The sequence below is a fragment of the Microtus oregoni genome, unplaced genomic scaffold (genome assembly GCF_018167655.1).
Source record: "Microtus oregoni isolate MIOR12 unplaced genomic scaffold, Mior012 000009F_ref0000495, whole genome shotgun sequence".
In the NCBI taxonomy this organism is placed as follows: Eukaryota; Metazoa; Chordata; class Mammalia; order Rodentia; family Cricetidae; genus Microtus; species Microtus oregoni.
In genome coordinates, this window is record NW_024543068.1 from 15,052,287 (window position 1) to 15,070,131 (window position 17,845).

Here is a 17,845-nt window from a genome sequence, read left to right on the forward strand (position 1 = left end):
TTCTGAATGCCTGAATAGCAATCATCCTTTAAAAAGCAGCATGAAGTATAAGCTCTCAAGCTAAGAAGGAAGAAACTTAATCACCAAGGAAGAACTCCAGGGCCGAGGAGATGGCTCAACAGTAAAGTGTCTGCGGCACAGGCATGAGGATCTGAGTTCTATGCCCAGCACCACACAAAGGTGAGGCGCGGCTGGGAGTGCTGGGAGTCCCAGTGGTGGCGGTGCAGGGACAGATAGTGCATCCCGAGGGCTTGCTGGCCAGCACTCATAGCTGAGTCAGTGATATCCAGGCTCAGTGAGAGACCCCAGCAAAAAAAAAAAGGGGGGGGCAAATGAGATGGTTCAGTGGAGAAAGGTGTTTGCTGCCCTATGATGCACACCCGACAACCTGAATTTGATTCTAAGGTGGAAGGAGAAAATCGAGCCTACAAAACTGTCCTCTGACTTCTACAGACAAGCTGTGGAGTTCCTGGCCCTGCTTCCACAAACCCGCTCTCCCCACCACCGCCCCCTCTCCCGAGAACTCAAGAGAAGATGGGGATTATCTTAAAGTAGGGATGATAGGGATGAGGGCAGAAGTAAGAAAGAATGTAGGGAAACTGGACCAATTCCTAGGTCAGGCTGTGATACAGGAGTACACGGTAACCATACCATACTTCATCAAGGTGGGCGTGATGGGAAAGGAAGAGGTGGAAAGGAGAGGGGCAGGGTGAAGGGTAAGTCAGTTTGGACTTCAAGTATGATACGCCAGCGCTGACATACAGTTGCCGCAGACTTTTAGCAATCAGAGAGGTGTATAAATATGAGAAACAAAACGGAGGCAAAGACAAACCCCTTACACTAGGGTCTTTCTACGCACAGGTGATGACGGAACTCACTGAAGTGCCTGCAGGGCAAAGACACTGCACAGCGTGAGGTCAAAGAAATGAGGAAAAACTGAAGGATGAGGAAGCAGGGACAAAAGGCCAATGATTAAAACAACATAAATTAGGTTTAGGAAGATGAGTGTACTCTTGGCTTCAATTACCACAACAAAGTACCCCAAATAGGCTACTTACAGAAAACAACAACAACAACAAAAAGCTGGGCTGGAGAGATGGCCCAGAGGTTAGTAACAATGGCTGCTCTTCCAGAAGTCATGAGTTCAATTCCCAGCAACCACATGGTGGCTCACAACCACCTATAATGAGATCTGATACCCTCTTCTGGTGTGTAGGCATGCATGCTGGCAGAACATTATACATAATAAATAAATCTTTAAAACAATTTTTAGAGTTTTTCACTCAGAGTTCTGGGGTTCAGAATACTAGGACTGAAGCCACTATTTAAGTCTCCTGTGAGTGTGGCATAGGATCACAGGGGTGTGAGTTGGAGAGAATGCTCACATTCTGGACCACAAAACAGAAGGAGTAGGAACAGGAAGGGTACCATAATCCTTTGAGGCTGTGCTCCAATGACATAAGGACTTCTGACTGTGTCTCACCTATTAAAGGTTCACGGTACCTCTCAATGGTGCCACCTGGGGGCCAATCCTTTGCATATGGACCTAAGGGGGGCACACACCCAAACCACAGTGACAAGAAAACGTTTTTAAGAGGGAATGGCAAACGTTAGCTAATAAGCTAGGCTGAGCAGTGTTCGGTGGCTTTGAGAACACGGATGGCAACATGGACTTCGCCAGGAGCCCAACAAAGCTCCACGTGCTGTGATGCCCAGATCCCTGTGCCTACTGGAGCAACTGTGATCCAGGGAAAGGGTGTCAGTGCATCCAGGGCCCACTGAGCTCTAACCCAGACCGTAAAAGGTTGTGCTAAGTTTATTAAACAAGCAGAATGGAAAACTCTTTCATATACTAAGATAACTTCTACTATCCAAAGCCCTTGAAATGATTAGATGTTTTTAACATTAGCACAGATCTAGAGACCTATGACTGGTCCCCAAGTATGCGTAAACTAAGCCATGCAGCAAGTCTAGTGCACTATAGGAGCTGTTTTTACTCCAGTCCACCCTTAAACTCTAGATAAACCTGACGTCCAAACCACAGTTGTATCATGTTACCTATTCCTGCTAAATAAATACTACTTTGTTAACAGATACACCCCACAAACACTATAAAATTCTGTAATCAGAAGGACATCTGGGGAGCATAAAATTCTCACATTCAAACTAAATAGATCAAGACCTCAAACGGCAAACGTTCTATAGCCTCTAACGTGTTGGTTTCTTCTAACAATGTACAAAGAGCCTTATCCAGTTGAAAAATTCTTGCTAAGAATCCAAATACCAACAGATGTTATTGTTACATAGATGATGACCTTAAGTATTAAAAGAAAATAATTCATCCCATAAATTAGAAGAAAAAAAAAAAGCCCTTTGGCCTGTCGTTCTGCAGACCATGAAATGAAGAGTGGACTCTGGTAAGCAGGCAAATGACCATTTTTATCCAAAAAGGTCTGTGCTGGACCCAAGCAAGGCAAACAGGTGTGTGCCACGCCAGACAGGCACTAGAGACTGCTGCTGGCTTATGCTGCAAGAGAGCTGGGTTCTTCACAGCTAAGCACAGCTCTGGGGCAGAAGGAATGGAATCAAACAACTGTAAAGCAAGCTCAAGCTCTGAATCAAGCAAGGCATTTGTGTGGACTACACAAGTCACCTTAAAGCCCACCTCATATTCATAAATGACATAACTACAAACGTAACTGCACGAGGGTTGGGGCTCAAAGTTAAACTTAAAAGCTGGGAATGACAGGATAGAGAACTGACAACATGGAAAATTCCCATACATTTCACACTGGAGATGACCCAACCATCCTAGCAGACAGAAAGTGAAGACATGAGATTTCACAAGAAAGCCTAGAATCTGGGATCTTAGTAGGGTTCTTAGAGAACACCCTACATAGTATGAAGCCAGAGGGAGCAGTGAGTAGGGTTCAATATTCCCCCAAACCAATGATAGCCTCACTTCTGTCCCTTCTACCCCTACAGTTCAAAGAAACAGACACCCCTCCTGTACTCTCTGGCCCTCCCTCAGGGAGGTGTACCTTCCCTTGGGAGGAGGTGAGTGGGCTCAGGCACATGGAAGATGCGCCTCTAGAATCCTTGTCCTGGATCTCCACTGAGAAAATGCCTGCACCAGACTGTGGTGCCACCCCTGGGCAGGTGGTCCTGGTGGTGTAAGAAAGCAGGCTAAGGAAGCCACGAGGATCACGCCAGTAAAAGTACCCCTTCATGGCCTCTGCATCAGCCCCTGCCTCCAGGTTTCTGCCAGCTTCCCTCAGGGATGACTTGTGTCCTGAGAGTTCTAGGATGAAATCAACCCTTTCATCCACAAGACACTCTTGGTCATGGTGTTTGTCACAGCAACAGAACCCTGACTAAAGCAAGCTAGCACTGAAGTAATTGGCCACAAACAAAGCACCTGCTTCCTGTCAGTTTGCTGGACTCTTACAAGCTTTAGCTTCTGCAGCAGATGAGATTCACCATGGAATCAGAACACATTCCACTGTTCTACCATGTGGAATACTGTGAATGGAAGTGACTCAAATGATTCCACCTGTGAAAGCCTCTAGATTGTTCTGTGGAAGAAGACGGGGCTGGCAGGAAAAAGTGGGCCCTTGAAACGATGACTTCCCAGGTTCATCTTTCAAAGCATGAGCCAAACCATGAGTTACATTTACACTCACCTCAGGAAGGGCCACGTTTGGAACAAAGAATTCATTCAGAGATCTCTTGGAGGCTTTTCCTTCTCAAAGGTAACAAAAGCAAGAGTACTCCAGATGGGGTGGAGTGACTTTGAGTGAGGAGCCTTTTACTGGGATAAACAGCAAGGTACTGGACATGAATCTTCAGTGAAGGATTTTAGAAAGGCCACTTCTCTGTGTGTGCTTTCACAAAATGTTTCTACGTGGTACCCTGGGATCCCAGGACAGCTAAGTGATGATGATGTACAAGCTCAAAGCTGGACTATGATGCAGGACTCCGCAGAGAGGCCTCCACTCTCAAGTGCCCTGAAGTAGATCCATGACTACGACACTGCCCATGGCACCCTGACCTTGCTGGAGAAGGCTCTGTCACTGGGACTCTTTTACCCACCACAGCTCTGGCACACAGACAACACCCCACCTCTGAAGGCTTCCACAGAAACATTGAGGTGTGAGCGTATGAGCAGAAGTGAAAAGAAAATGGCCATGAATGGGAAGAAAAGAAACTTCTAGCAAGCAACACAGACAAAACCACCTTCTCCAAGGCATTCATCATCTGCAAAACACTTACATCCAATTGTTATTTACACCTGAAAGATGCAGTTAAATGCTAGGTCGCGGTCCCAGTCTGAGGTGGTACAGTTCACAGAACCACGGTTAAACATCAAGACTGCTCATCGAGGAAGACTCGCTTTTTTGGGAGGGGGTCTACTCTGACTTTCAATTTGACTAGAGTTGGCTGCTCATATTCCAGAACCTTCACCCTTGTCCCCTTTGCTTATTTACCCCAGTGTTAAATTATTGTCTTAGCCCTTCCCTGTATGCTGCTTTCTTCCCACTGTCTTCTACCTTCCAACAAAGGTAGAAGATTTCATGGGAAATCCATTGTACTGTTTTGAGTTTTGCAGTGATCTGAATGAAAATGGTCCCCAGAGGATAACAGGGAATGGTATGACTAGGAGGTGTGGCCTTGTTGGAGTGTGTCACTGGGGGTGGCTTTGAGGTTTCAGGAGCTCAGGTCAGGCCCAGTGTAGTTTTCTCTTCCTGTTGCCTACAGGAAGACGATGTAGATCCAGATGTAGAACTCGTGGTTCCTTCTCCAGCACCATGTCTGCCTGCATGCTGCCATGCTTGCCACTATGACAATAACGGGCTAAACCTCTGAAGTGTAAGCCAGCCCCAATGAAATGTTCTCCTTAATAAGAGTTGCTATAGTCATGGTGTCTCTTCATAGCAATGAAACCCTAACACAAGGTTCTCCTCTCAAAATGCCTTTCAAATAAAATGACAGCAACAAAGATATCCAACCAAAACCACTGCTTCTATCTTACAAGTTGCCTCAAACAAAAATAAAGACTACCGAAGCTTATACAAGTCACTGTCACCTCGAGAATCTAAGTTATCTAACTAAGTTTTAATGCAACTGCCACTACATATAAGGTGATGATTTCTGCTGATCATCCATAGAAACTAAAGAACACACATACAAATCTCACTGCAGGTGGCTGGACAGTCTGCTGGGAAAGCTCCCATGCTTTGGAAGATGCCTGTGAGCATTTCAGTGTCACTTCTGAGAAACACAGCGAAGCCTAGCGCTTATGCATCTGGTGCTCTCTGAACTGGGGGCTCAGGCAGGGTGACATGGAGAGGGCACTCACCTCCTTTCCAGTGGGCGTCCATCACTGGAAATGCTTCGCGGGATGTTGGCAGCTCTTTCTGGAGGGGGCATTTTCCCATCTCCCTTCCCGGCATTCAGCCGTGATGTCATGGGACTCTGCAGCTGGGATGGGACCTGGGGTGAATGGGCACCCTTGCTGGCATTCCGCTGCCATTTGTTGTTATTCCTGAAGGGAAACTTGAACTCATAGGAAACACCTTCGTTCATCTTGTACTCCATCACTGGCATGCGATAGGTTTCTGAGCAACTCCTATTAAGAGGGAAGACCAGGAAAAAAACAGTGAGTTATTATGTTGGTGGAGACTGACTATCACTAACATTCTTTCCATCTTTGGGCCTTGCAATTTTCCTTTCCCAACCTAGGACCCTAGAAGAATACACAAGTATTTTCTTTTACTTGGTCTCAAGTGTGGAGTTTGAAATGAGGAGTCCATAAGAAGGCACAGAGCCCATGTCTGCTGGGAGCACGGAGAACCAAGGAAGGAAGGGCAGCTGGAAGGTCCCCAGAGCAGGCAGCTCAGGGCAGACAACAGCAGCTCCGCACACTTTGCTGGGAACTGCAACTGGGGACCTAAAGGGAGGGCAGCTACAAATGAGCTGGAACCCCAAGAGCCAAGAAATTAAGTGAAGAAAGATCCCAAAACCCAACCCGGGAGCCAAATTTAGCTTAGGAGGGAGAAAACCAATCAAATACTGCAACAATTAGTAAAGCCCTCGGGAAGACCAGACAGTCAGACTTCGTTTCTTTCCCAAGGACAGTGTCTCCCTTCCTGAGTGACACCAAAGGCCAGAGACCCAAGTCCCGTCCCTTCTGCTCTACCTGAAACCTCAGTCCTCAGGAAGCCTGGAACCCACACTCCACTCTTCCCATGCACAGAACTAACTCAGCATAGAATGATTTCTTTTTGTACAGGGACAGCGAGGACTTGGAAGGGAGCGTGAAGAGAGCAGCCGAGAGTCACTCATGAGGAACTCTGGAGATAAAGAATGTAGAGTGAGCCCAAGGCAGGCATAGTGAGCCGCATGGATGAGCCACGGTTAAAATTTTAATTTTAGAAAGAAAGACAAAGTGGTACAATTGACTTAAGATGCTTTGTTTCACCCAACATATCCAAAGTTGTATCATTCTTTTAAACCCAGCATTGAAAAATTACTGAAATATTTTATGTTTTTCTGAATCTCATGCACTTCACAGGGAACCAAACTACAGCCACCTGCCATTTCCTACTGTCTTCATGGCAGGAAAACACCTCACTGGCTTTATGGTCTCCTACCTATTTCTGCAAAACCCATGAACGACAGCTGGGCAAGTGTGGACAGCGCTCTGCAGGACAAAGCTACTGGCTGGTTTTAACGCCAGGTCTAAAAGGTCAAGAGAGCTTTCAAGTAGAGTGTGGTGGTGAATATAACTATAAGACAGACTACGGAAAGTGAGATAGGTACTAATTTAGCCACCCTACAATAACTCCATGATGGGGGTGCCATCCTCCACTACCTTGGCATTAAGGGTGAGCACAGAGCCCCAGAGAGGTCTACACAGCGAAGGGAAGGCAGACCAAGTCTTAACCCACGGAATCAGCGCACCTGCAGGCTCACCCTACCTTATATCCTAACCAGAGAACAGCACTCTACCCCCTAGATATCCTCCCCCATAATGAATCATACCTCACTCAAAGTCTAGCCTATGACAAAAAAGAATAGACAGCATCTTCTGTAAACCCAATGGGAGCTGTCAGCAGGCATCACAGTTCAGGGCTAAATGTCACCAAAGAGCCAACTGAAACCTACTTTTAAAAAGCCTAATGTTTGTGAGCAGCATGGTACCTAGAAGCTGTGACTTCGGCTCCAGAGACACACAGCATTCCTTTCAGTGGAACCTTATCTAGAGAATGAGATTTGGAGCAGATGAGTTTTAGCTCAAAGGCAGCATGCTCCTACTTTCAAAGCAAGAAAATACTTCACAACACTATTTAAAACACTATTTAAAAGATAACTTGACACCCAAATCCCCAACAAGAAAAACAATAGTACTGAAGATAATTTGGTCTTTTTCTGTAACTATTTTTACCTCTTGAATGGCCCCTGATTGCAGAGTAGCACCCTGCAGAATAAAGCTGCAGCACCCGGAGCGCCTCATCTCACCGGCTAACCAGCCAGGCCTCTTATCAAGTGGACAAGCTGGAGTCCCAGGGGGCACAGACAGGGGAGATGTGATAGAGGTGAGGGACCTTTTTATCAGTGGGAGGGGGTGACGACACTCAGGAAGGGTCTCTGACAGGACCTCTGAATTGTTCTCACTGTGCTGTGCTCTTGGCTGTCTGGTTACTGTGTGGGCAGCACCGCACCTTCCATTCGTCTCACCAGCGTATTAAAAGATGAAGGAGCCATAAGGACACTGAGCCATTTTTTAAAAACTGCCCTTTCAATGTCAATGTGCACACATACCCAAGGTCTGCCTGACATACAGTTACTGCATGGCAGCCTATGATGTTTTCAAGGTCCTGGCAACTGCAAGAACCAAACTGTCCTATCTCACCCCAGAGCCGCCTAAAGGGAAAGCTGACAAAAAGGAGAAGAGTGACTAGTCAAAGAACAGAGTGATTAGCTGCTAGCAAAACGCTGTGGGAGTGTGAAGTGCGGAGGAGAAGAGACCGCAGCAAGGTGTTAATGCTTCAGCTGTTCCCTTTGAAGCCACTCTGCAGAAGGGAACAGCTTTCCAGGTCTTTGAAGGCATCTGCATGGTGCACAATTCCCCACCTGCACAGAAGGGGTGGTGAGGGCTACGGCTTAGCACTTAGCCTTCACCCAGCTTCCTGGCTCAGCACCTGACATGTGTGGGCAGCTGTGTGAGCTTCAAGAGGATGGTGTGTGTGTGTCTTCCAGTGGAAGACAGATGTGGCTCCTTCACTCAGGTATGTGGGAGTCCTGCACTGATTTCAGAACACACTGTCCCATCTGGCCCAACTCTGCCTTTACAGATGTCTTGGTGGTAGCTTCCAAGGGTCCAGTGGGAGAAGTGACACCACAAACTAGGAACTACACACATTTACCAGGACATCCATGACTTAAACTGATGTGCAGGGCAAGGCTCTGTGCCAAACTATAGAGGAGTGATTACACCCTGGACTCTGATGTTAGAGGAGCCTGAGAAGATTCCTGGGTGGTTTTTTTCTGTAAGATTATCATTTATTTATGCAAGAAGAGAGAGAGAGAGAGAGAGAGAGAGAGAGTGTGTGTGTGTGTGTGTGTACTGTGGGAGTATGCTACCATGCATGTATGTCAATGTGGAATCAATTGCTTTCCATCATGTGGGACCCAGGGATCAACCTCAGGTCATCAGACTAGGTGGGAAGAGATTTGACTCAATGAGCCATCACACTGGCTCTATTTGGTTTCTTAAAAACATGAATAATATTCATAGGAGTGCTAAAAGAATAGAATGTATTAATTCATGTTACAGTGTTTTTATTTCCTAAGGCCTGGAATAATGAAGTAAAAATTTAGCCAACGATATTTCCTAACACTCCAAGGAAGATAAGCCCAGTAAGCCAACCCTCACTACAGGCCCATCTCCCTAGTAACAATTACTCAGTTTTGGTGGCAGTGAGGCAGCTCCATTCTGCTCACCCTCACATCAACTGTTCCCCAATCAAACCTGGAGCTTAGAAACAAGAGCAGAACCGCTGCGTCTGGGAACCAGGGAGCTTGGTGTCCTTTATCTTCTGTCTAGAGAGATCAAAGGACAGCAGAGCAGTGCAGGGCATTTAGAGGTCTTCTAGGTAAGAGCCCAACTGCCCTCTGAGCCACTACGGTTTGTGTTGTGCCAGGGCAGCAGACCGTGCTATTCAGGACAGGGAATGAAGGCAGGGTGGTTTTAGACCCCTGCTCCCAACACCTCAGATTTGCTAAACTAACAAGTTGTGCAGATACATAGTTTGGTTTCTTGGAAACACTCAGGTATCTAGGAGACACTGCTTCTTAATTGTTCAGACAAAGGACTCCATTATATGTTGATACAGGCATGCAATCCCCTGGCCACCTATCTGATAAGTGGCATAAAGAAAAGCTATTCTTTCCACATTTTTGACATATATTTTTTTTAATTAAAAAAAAAAGAAAAGCTATTCTGAGCAAAGACTGATTTTAACTGAAGTCCACTTAGTCTTTAAGGAGCACAAATAACCCAGAGCTCACACATGGGATGGTCACTTTAGGGGGAAAATAAGAACTAGGTTTTGCTGATGTGGGATTCCCCTCTGTATGCTGTGAACACAATTGGTTAATAAAGAAACTGTCTTGGGCCTGTGCAGGAAATGGAGATAGGCAGAGAAAATCAAACTGGATGCTGGGAGAAGGAAGGTGGAGTTTTAAGAAGCCATGTAGCCCCACTGCACACAGATAAAACTTTGCTGGTAATCCACTGCCACATGGCCATACAAAGATTAATGGAGATGGGTTAAATTAAAATGTAAGAGTTAGCCAATAAGAAGCTAGAGCTAGGGCCAAGCAGTGATTTAAATAATACAGTTTCTGTGTGATTATTTCAAGTCTGAGCTGCTGAGCAGCCGGGAGACAAACAAACGGCTCTCTGCAACATTTTTCCTTTTTATTTATTTTGCTATCTATCTATCTATCTATCTATCTATCTATCTATCTATCTATGCTTTTGCTTTTTGTTTGGGACAAGGTTTCTCTGCGTAACAGCCCTAGCTGTTCTAGAACTTGCTTTGTAGACCAGGCTGGTCTCAAACTCAGAGATTCACCTGCTTCTGACTCCCAAGTGCTGGCATTAAAGGTGTGCACTATCACACCTGGCTTATGTTTTGGCTTCATATGGGCTAAGAATTAACTACTAAATCTTAAGAGAAATTTGTAGAAAATAGTGGCTAAAAATAAATAACAGATCATGTTTTTAAATGAACAAAAACAGCATGTGTAAGCCTAAAGGAGAAAAAGGAGCTGATTAAATTCATCCCATCAAGCAACTTCCCCAGAAGCAAAGAAGTGAGGTTTTGGATAGTGCTGCTTGGCTTGGCAGGAGTGGGTCAGACAAGAGTTCCCAGGTCCTCCCTCTAGGAGAAGACTACAGAGAAGCTGCTAAAGCATCAAGTGTAGGGCTGATGCACCCAAAGCCAATTCCTGGCCCCAGAGATTCTGCCAGGAAAGAGCCTAAAAGCTGAGCTCAGCTGTCTAGGACCAGATAGCAGGGTTTAAAACAACAGCTGAGCTTTGGACTGCAGGGGCATAAATGGGAGTGAGGACAGTATGATAACCATGGAGCATGAAAGAAAAAGTTCTCACAGGCCGAGATGTGCTCTGTGTTTACTGACTGCCGATGAAGATGCTGAGGATAGTGTTGTGGACATTTTTGTCTGGAGTAGCAACTTCAGTAGTGCAGAGATGCAGATCACAGACTGGCACCAGTTAGTCACTCTAGCTGCTGCCGCCACAAGCTGAGACGGAGCTGCATGCAGTGCTAGAGTTACCATGTAGAAACCGTCAGCCTCACAGGAGGTCAAGTTCTCTCTGGTAACCCTACCTATCACAAGATGTATGTCCTATGTGGCAAAGCAACCCAACCTCAGCTGCCAACTCAGACCTACCTCCGGGGGGTGCAGTCGTCATGGGGAGGGATGATGACAACTTTCACTGTGACAGATGTTCTCAAGAGGTCGATCATCTGCTCATGGCTCAGGGTGGCCACCGCCACCTTGCAGATCTCCACCAGGCGGCTGCCCTGCCTCAGACCTGCTTGCCAGGCATAGCCATAGGGCTCTACATCTGCCACGATGCCCTCATAGTTAACATGGAAGCCAAGCTGTCCTAGCCCGTTTCTCCGCAGAGTCATTTCCACTGATTCACAACCTTTGGAAACAAACTAGACAAGGAAATGAGAGGGACTGGAGTTAAGAGTTGAAAGTTAGACCAGAAGTGGAACAACGCTGCCTTGGGTTATCCTTGAACAGCCTGTAGCCAGCCGAAGGGCAGGCTAGCTATTCCCCTTCATTAATCTCTATTCAGTAGCAAAACAACACTGGTTGCTCCAAAGGGCTCAGTGGCTTTCCTAAAGTTACAGGGAAACTTCAGAGAGACCCACAGAGAGCTGGGAGCAAAGAGAACCTATATTCTGCATTCAGCTATCCATTAAAAAAAAAAAAAATCCAAGGTGGCAGATACAGAAACAACACTAGCCACCAGTGCAGGGAGAGCCCCGCCATCATGTCCTCCCTCCCAAGGCTGCTACTTTTCTCAACAAACAATGGAAAGCACGCGCGTCAGATGGACAGTGTTGCTTCCACATCATCAGGGGAATTGCCAGAGTAGCCGATAACGCCATGCAAGGCTCTGTGCCCTGGATTTAGTGCCCAGAAACTTTAGAAATGAGAACTGAAACAGAAGAAGGAAAGTCTCACCTGCAGCCTTTTGACAATTTCTTTAATATCTTCACTGCTAATGAAGCTCTCCACCGAAACACACTCTCCCCGCTCATAGAAGACTTTAAGGCTGGTGTCACTGGACGTCCACCCTATCACATCTCTGCAGGAGCAGTTGAAAGCCACGCTTTTTGTTTCCTGCTCGATGAGGACGATGAACTCGTTGGAGATCCCGAGGAGGCAGTCGAATTCCATGGCCTTGTTGTAGTCTTTGGCCCGGACAGCCCACACGATGGCCCCCATGCTACTGAGCTCAGCTCCCGGGTAAGGCTTAGACTTTTCCTTCTTCTTGGAGGCCAGAGAAATGAATGGAAACTTGCCAGAAGGGTCAATAGGTGTGTTGGTGACATTCTTTTCTGCCAGATCTTTCAGGTATTCCTGGCGGGTCCTTGTGGCCATGGCCCGAAACTTTTCTGATTTGTGAGCAGCATTTTCTGCATTGATCACTTTGGCCAAAAGGAAGTCCCTGAACACATTTGACTTGGGGAAAGTGACCCCTTTTGGGATGGGAGGTCCAAAAGAAGGCACATCTCTGGACCTAGTGACGGCCACGCTGAGGACAGAGCAGAGAACAAAAGAGGAGACGCGTGTCAGCATGTCAGTCTTCAACTGCAACGAGGGAAGAAAACGCACTGTGACAAGGACAGGGGGGAAGCGCAGCGTAAAGCACCAGTCTAGCATGCATGTGCAAGGCCCTGGGATTGGTCCCCAGCACTAAGGAAAGGGAGGAGTATATGCTAAAGACAACACTATTGCTCATTTTGTACAAGAAAGAACACAGATTTCTGCTTTATGAGTGAACTTCTTCACTCAAGCTTTAGAGAACCTAAGTTTTTTCCCAGGCAAACCCTTTCTATCTAAAAGATTAGAAGTTAAAACTTAATGCTCCACATAAGAGAATAAAAGCTATTTTAAATACCTACAGACTAGTCCAGTGTAGGCTGTGATAATCACAAACCTCTCAGACAAATTCTGTCAGAACACAAAGGTAGTCTCCACTTGAGATTTGAAGCCTGCAGACAAGATACAGTTCATACATGACATGAGAAGTGAGTGATTTCTCATTTCTATTTCTAATAATAAAACCAAATATTATCTGTTGGCCATGTGTGAGCCACCATGAGACCAGATTAAAAATGTAACTTTAAAATCACCTATCAATAGTAATTTTGATTTTTAGAGAATTGTGCTATTATTTGGCCCAAATGTTCTGTTTTCGGTCTGTGATTCTTTAAGAAACACACTTCCCTTTCTCTGTTTCTTTAAGTCAGAATGACCTTAGAGAACTTGTTTCCATCATTCCTTCAGTATACACAGCTGAAAATTAGGCTCATGAAAAATTGTCATAAACACCTGTGCTGATCTACTAATTTTAATCTCAAAAAGAAAATTATTAAAATTTTCCTAAAACAACAAATTTGGGTAGAAACAGAGAGGCTGTATGTCTTATATCAGTTTTTAAAATATGATACCCTCAGTCAAGTTTGACAGGGCTAAAATTGATGATCGCACTTTCCGCATGACTTAAAATTGAGTCAACCATGAAACTGTGCACTGTAAAACATTTTATCAGAATTCTCAAGAGAAAGACCACACTCCAGAGTGTGCTTCCAAAGTGAGCCGAGGAATTTGATCTCACATTTTCTCTAAAGTCTCGTCAGACTCACACCTACAACCAGCACTTGGGAGCTGAGGCAAGAGGATCACTCTGAGTTTGCGGCTGTCCTGGGATCACAGTGAGCTTCATAACAGCCTACAGAATGAGACTCTGTCTCCCCCCAACCCGCACACCAATGGGGTAGGGAGTCTCACTGTCAGATATTCAGAGACCTTTAGAAAAATTTCTGTATCTTACAGAAATGGGATAGGCAAATCTACAAGTAAAGAATTTATACTTAAAAATTATACTTTGGTGAAATGGAAGAACTACAGTGTAGGGAGATACCTTGGACAGGAGCTATGCTTTCACAAGTTTATCTTTAAAAGACAGACTACCAGTCTCCCTTCATGACAAAGGGAGGTATCAGCCAATACCCGTGTTTAACTGCAGAAGCGAAGCCTCAGACTCCCCTGTGCATGCATTAGGGCCTAATTACATACTATTACATAGCAGTTTTTCTTGACAATGTGAACAGTCTGGCTTGAATGCTGATGGCTGTGTTCAATGGATCATGTTAGCTCCCCCTCTTATGAAGCTGAGCAGAAAATGCTGGAATCCAGATTTGGTAGATTTTCTACAAGGAATCCTGTGAGAATCCAGAAATATTTAATATCTTTCATTTTAAAATTGGCAATTTCTGTTCTTGTTCATTTTCCTCAGAGCATTACTCTTCCTCAGGAAACAGCTGTGCTTTTATTTTAACTAAAGAGAGGTACACACTCAGCAGGGGTGTGATCGTGAGCGCGGCTACTTGCCCCTGAGCCTACAAGAATATAGAGATCTATTTATTAAGTGACAGAACTTTAGACAAATATACCCTGGCAACCTACCAATAATTAGAAGCTTCTAGAACGAACTGTGAGGGAGAGAACTGAGTCTTTGCCGTCCAATTATCTGTGATTCACCACAGATGGGCGTGAGTGATACAGACAGTAATCAGGGCTACAATATTAGAAACAGGATCCTCAGGAAGGCGGCGAGGAAGATGGTAGCTTAGAAGGCGCCTTTCCAACAGTCTTAGACGCACTAACTTTCACGGTCTTACAAGGTTAAGAGGCTCACTGACATAGATACCACAGACACTAAACCCATTGTAGTAAGGTCTCGTTTAAGCTAATTAGAATACTTTACCTCAATTAAAAAAAGAAATCTGCCTAGAATATTTCTAAATATAGGTACCTCAGATTAATTATAAATGGTTCTTGTTTTTTTGAGGTGGATTCCACAGGGTGTCTCGTCAGCCAAATTTACCTTACAGCGCTGTATCTTGGCAATGATCCACCCTTTTTAAGTCTGCTCACCTGGCAGCATGGAGCGATGGAACCCACTGCCCAGGTTGGTTACAGGACAAGCTAAGCGTAGAGGCAGAAGCAATCACGGAAAGTCAGCACTGAGGGAGACTTTACAGATGTCACAGGCCCTCAAACTTCCATAAATTTATGAGCTTCACCTCAAAGCTGACTTCAGTTTTACTTTTTACCAAAGAAAATATATGTCAATTTTAATCTACAGATACACTCTCCGACGTCCTTGAAAACAACAGGGAGACCCAGAACATGCCCAGTGTTTATCTCCAAGTACAGTGGGTGCGAATCCTTCACCTCGTGAGAAATCACAACAGTCTACGTTGCTGGTGGAGAGTGCTAAGGCTGGAGTCAGGCTCTGAGCACCAACGACAGAGCCTTGTCCACTCCACCCTCACCTCCAAGAAAGGACTCCAAACTTACCCTCTCTCCCTTTGGTACCTGCTGAATGGGATCATCTACACAAACCTCCTGGCCTAAGAGACCCCCAGCAGGCTGCATCTACTTGGTCTGGACCATTAACATTCACTAGCATCAAAGACCTTGAACGAAGTAATACATCTTGGTACACAACAACAATATGGTAAACAGATGAATCAAAGACTTTATGCAAACAGAGGAGAGTAAGACAATGGAACTTTAGAACCAAGCACAGTGAATCCCAGCACTTGAGAGAAAGGAAGATCAGCAGTTTAAGATCATCTTTGACTACGTAGGAGGTCAGGGCTACAATGGGCTACATGACTACCTTAAAGGAATTGGAGCGAGGAGAGTGAGATGGCTCATGGGGGAAAAGACACTTAACACCAAGCTAGACCAACACGATAGGGAAAGAAGAACCTATGTCTGTAAGTTGTCTTCTGACTTCCACACATTTGCCACGGCAATGCTCCTCCCCAGTCAACAAATACATAAAGAAATGTTCAAAACAAAACAAAACAAAAACCTGGTAACTAAAAGAACAAAAGCAAAAAGAAGGGACTTCAATGTTGAAGCATAATGTAAATAGCAATAAACAACTGATTTCAACCTCAAATTGGAAAGAAAAATTAAGCCAGGTCTTAATTTCTGGTGTGGTGGTGTAAGCTTGGCAACTCAGAAAACTGAGGCAGGAGGATTCCAAGTTCAAGGACTGCCTAGGCTACAAAGTAAGTTCACAACCAGTTTGTACAACTTAGTGAAATCTTACCTCAGAATAAAAATGAAAAGAAGGGCTTTGGAGCCACGAACAACACCACACACAAATAATCCTAACAATGGCACAGAAATGGCACCAGAAAACCCAGTCACAAAGATACAAATCTCTTAAGGGGGTCGACCCCAAGTTTCGAAGGAACTTGTGCCAAGAAGCACAATAAGAAAGGCCTGAAGAAGATGCAGGCCAACAATGTGAAGGCCTTGAGTGCACGTGCAGAGGCCATGGAGGCCGCTGTGAAGACCAAGATGCCAAAGCGCCTCAGCTGCAAACCCAGCCATTTCTCTTTCATGGTTCACCCCAAGCTTAGGAAGTGGATTAGAAGCTACATGGCCAAAGGCCACGGACTCTGCCAACCAATACCCAAGGTTCAGCTCCAGCTCAGGTTCCCAAAGGTGCCCAGGCCCCTGTCCCACAGAAGGTTCTCCTCTGCCAGTGTGAAGACCGATGGACTGGTGTGAAAACCTACACACTATTTGCAGATGATCAGTACCCTATGCTTACAAATAAATGTGGGGCAAGATCTGTTAAAACAAAACTGAGAAGAGGCCTAGGGATACTGCTCAGGGGTACAGTCCTTGCACAGCATGTGCCAGGTCTCAGGGTTCAGTTCCCAGGGCGGTAGGAACAGAAATAGAACAGTGTAACACAAGACACCAGAGGCAGAGGCAGTCCCTTCTAGGAGTTAGTCAGAAAGAACAATGCTGGAGGAACTTGCAAGCAGTAGACGTGGGCCCAGGACATGAACACACTCATGTGCAGCTCCTCCATCCAGGAGCTGCAGGATTCCAACAAGGGTCACTTCCCCAGCAATGCTCATGGAGCTCCAGCATGCCAAGGCTCTTGGCCACTCAAGGATGGAGTTCTTTGTTAGAGACAGCAGGGCCAGATGCAGTAAAGGTTCTGTAGCTCTAGGGAGGCCCAGGGTGCCCTCCCAGAGAAAAAGCCAGATTCACCAGAGGTATGTGTGTATGTGTAGAATATGGTCTCCATATGATCTACACATAGCAATTAATTATTTGGGAGGGACAATATTAGAGACCGAACCTGGGGCCTTATGCATGTTATCCTGAAATTAATTCATCTTTACTAATTTTTCATCCCATAGGGTCTTGTCTACTTCTCCATGCTTTACTTTCCTGCAATGCATCTTCTGAAGAAACTGGGCTGCTGGTTGCTCAGAGTGACTCCTGTCGAGTATACAAATGCTCCTTGGTCATCTGTATTTCCTCTAAAGTGCCTTAACTAAAAGGCTTCATTCATCACAGTCAAATTTAATCTGGGAAAAGGGGCGAGGGTGGGGTGGCACTCTGCCATTATTTCTCTCTCTCGTTTGTGGCCTTTGATGGTCAATGCTAGGTCCACTGATTCTTTACTGGAAATGGTGAAGCCCTACGGGTGCCCTCAAATCAGACGACCCCAGGCTGCTGCTTATTGACTCTGTCTGTACCTTTGATGTGAATGGCTTTTCTATACCTCCTCTAACAATAACCACATACTGATGCTTCTCAGTTCATTTTTACTTTAACAAAGCCCCTTTGTCTTTTTGGTTTGTCATTTGTAATCTGACCTATCAGCTGGGCCCAGGCAGTTAGGCTCACTGTAATGATACAACTCTGATCAACCAGAGGGTAAACTTCAGTATTCATGCTCTGGATCCACGGCTGGAAATTTTGTTTTCTCTGGTACATAGATGGCAGGCTCAGGATGGATTATAGAAACAGATATAAGCAGGTTGCAGCCTCTAAATGTCTTTGTATGAACTACTTTCCATGGAGACAGAGTTAACTATTTCCGTAGGGTTACTCCCTACCCCTACAGTCCCTGTCATTAAGTTACACACCTACCCGCCACTCCTGAACTGGCTCCTCAG

General features: G+C 45.5%; 1 protein-coding gene across 8 annotated transcripts in view; it reads right to left on the bottom strand.

Annotated features, from left to right (window-relative positions):
* Sipa1l1 (signal induced proliferation associated 1 like 1) overlaps window positions 1–17,845 on the bottom strand; it is a 288,200-nt gene that overhangs the window by 47,196 nt on the left and 223,159 nt on the right. For all 8 annotated transcript variants that reach the window (XM_041658470.1, XM_041658472.1, XM_041658465.1 and 5 more), the window contains 3 exons: window positions 11,793–12,366; window positions 10,983–11,257; window positions 5,360–5,629 (listed from right to left, as the gene is read on the bottom strand). In XM_041658470.1, coding sequence (XP_041514404.1) covers window positions 5,360–5,629; window positions 10,983–11,257; window positions 11,793–12,366 — 1,119 coding nt within the window. The remainder of the gene's footprint in view (window positions 1–5,359; window positions 5,630–10,982; window positions 11,258–11,792; window positions 12,367–17,845) is intronic.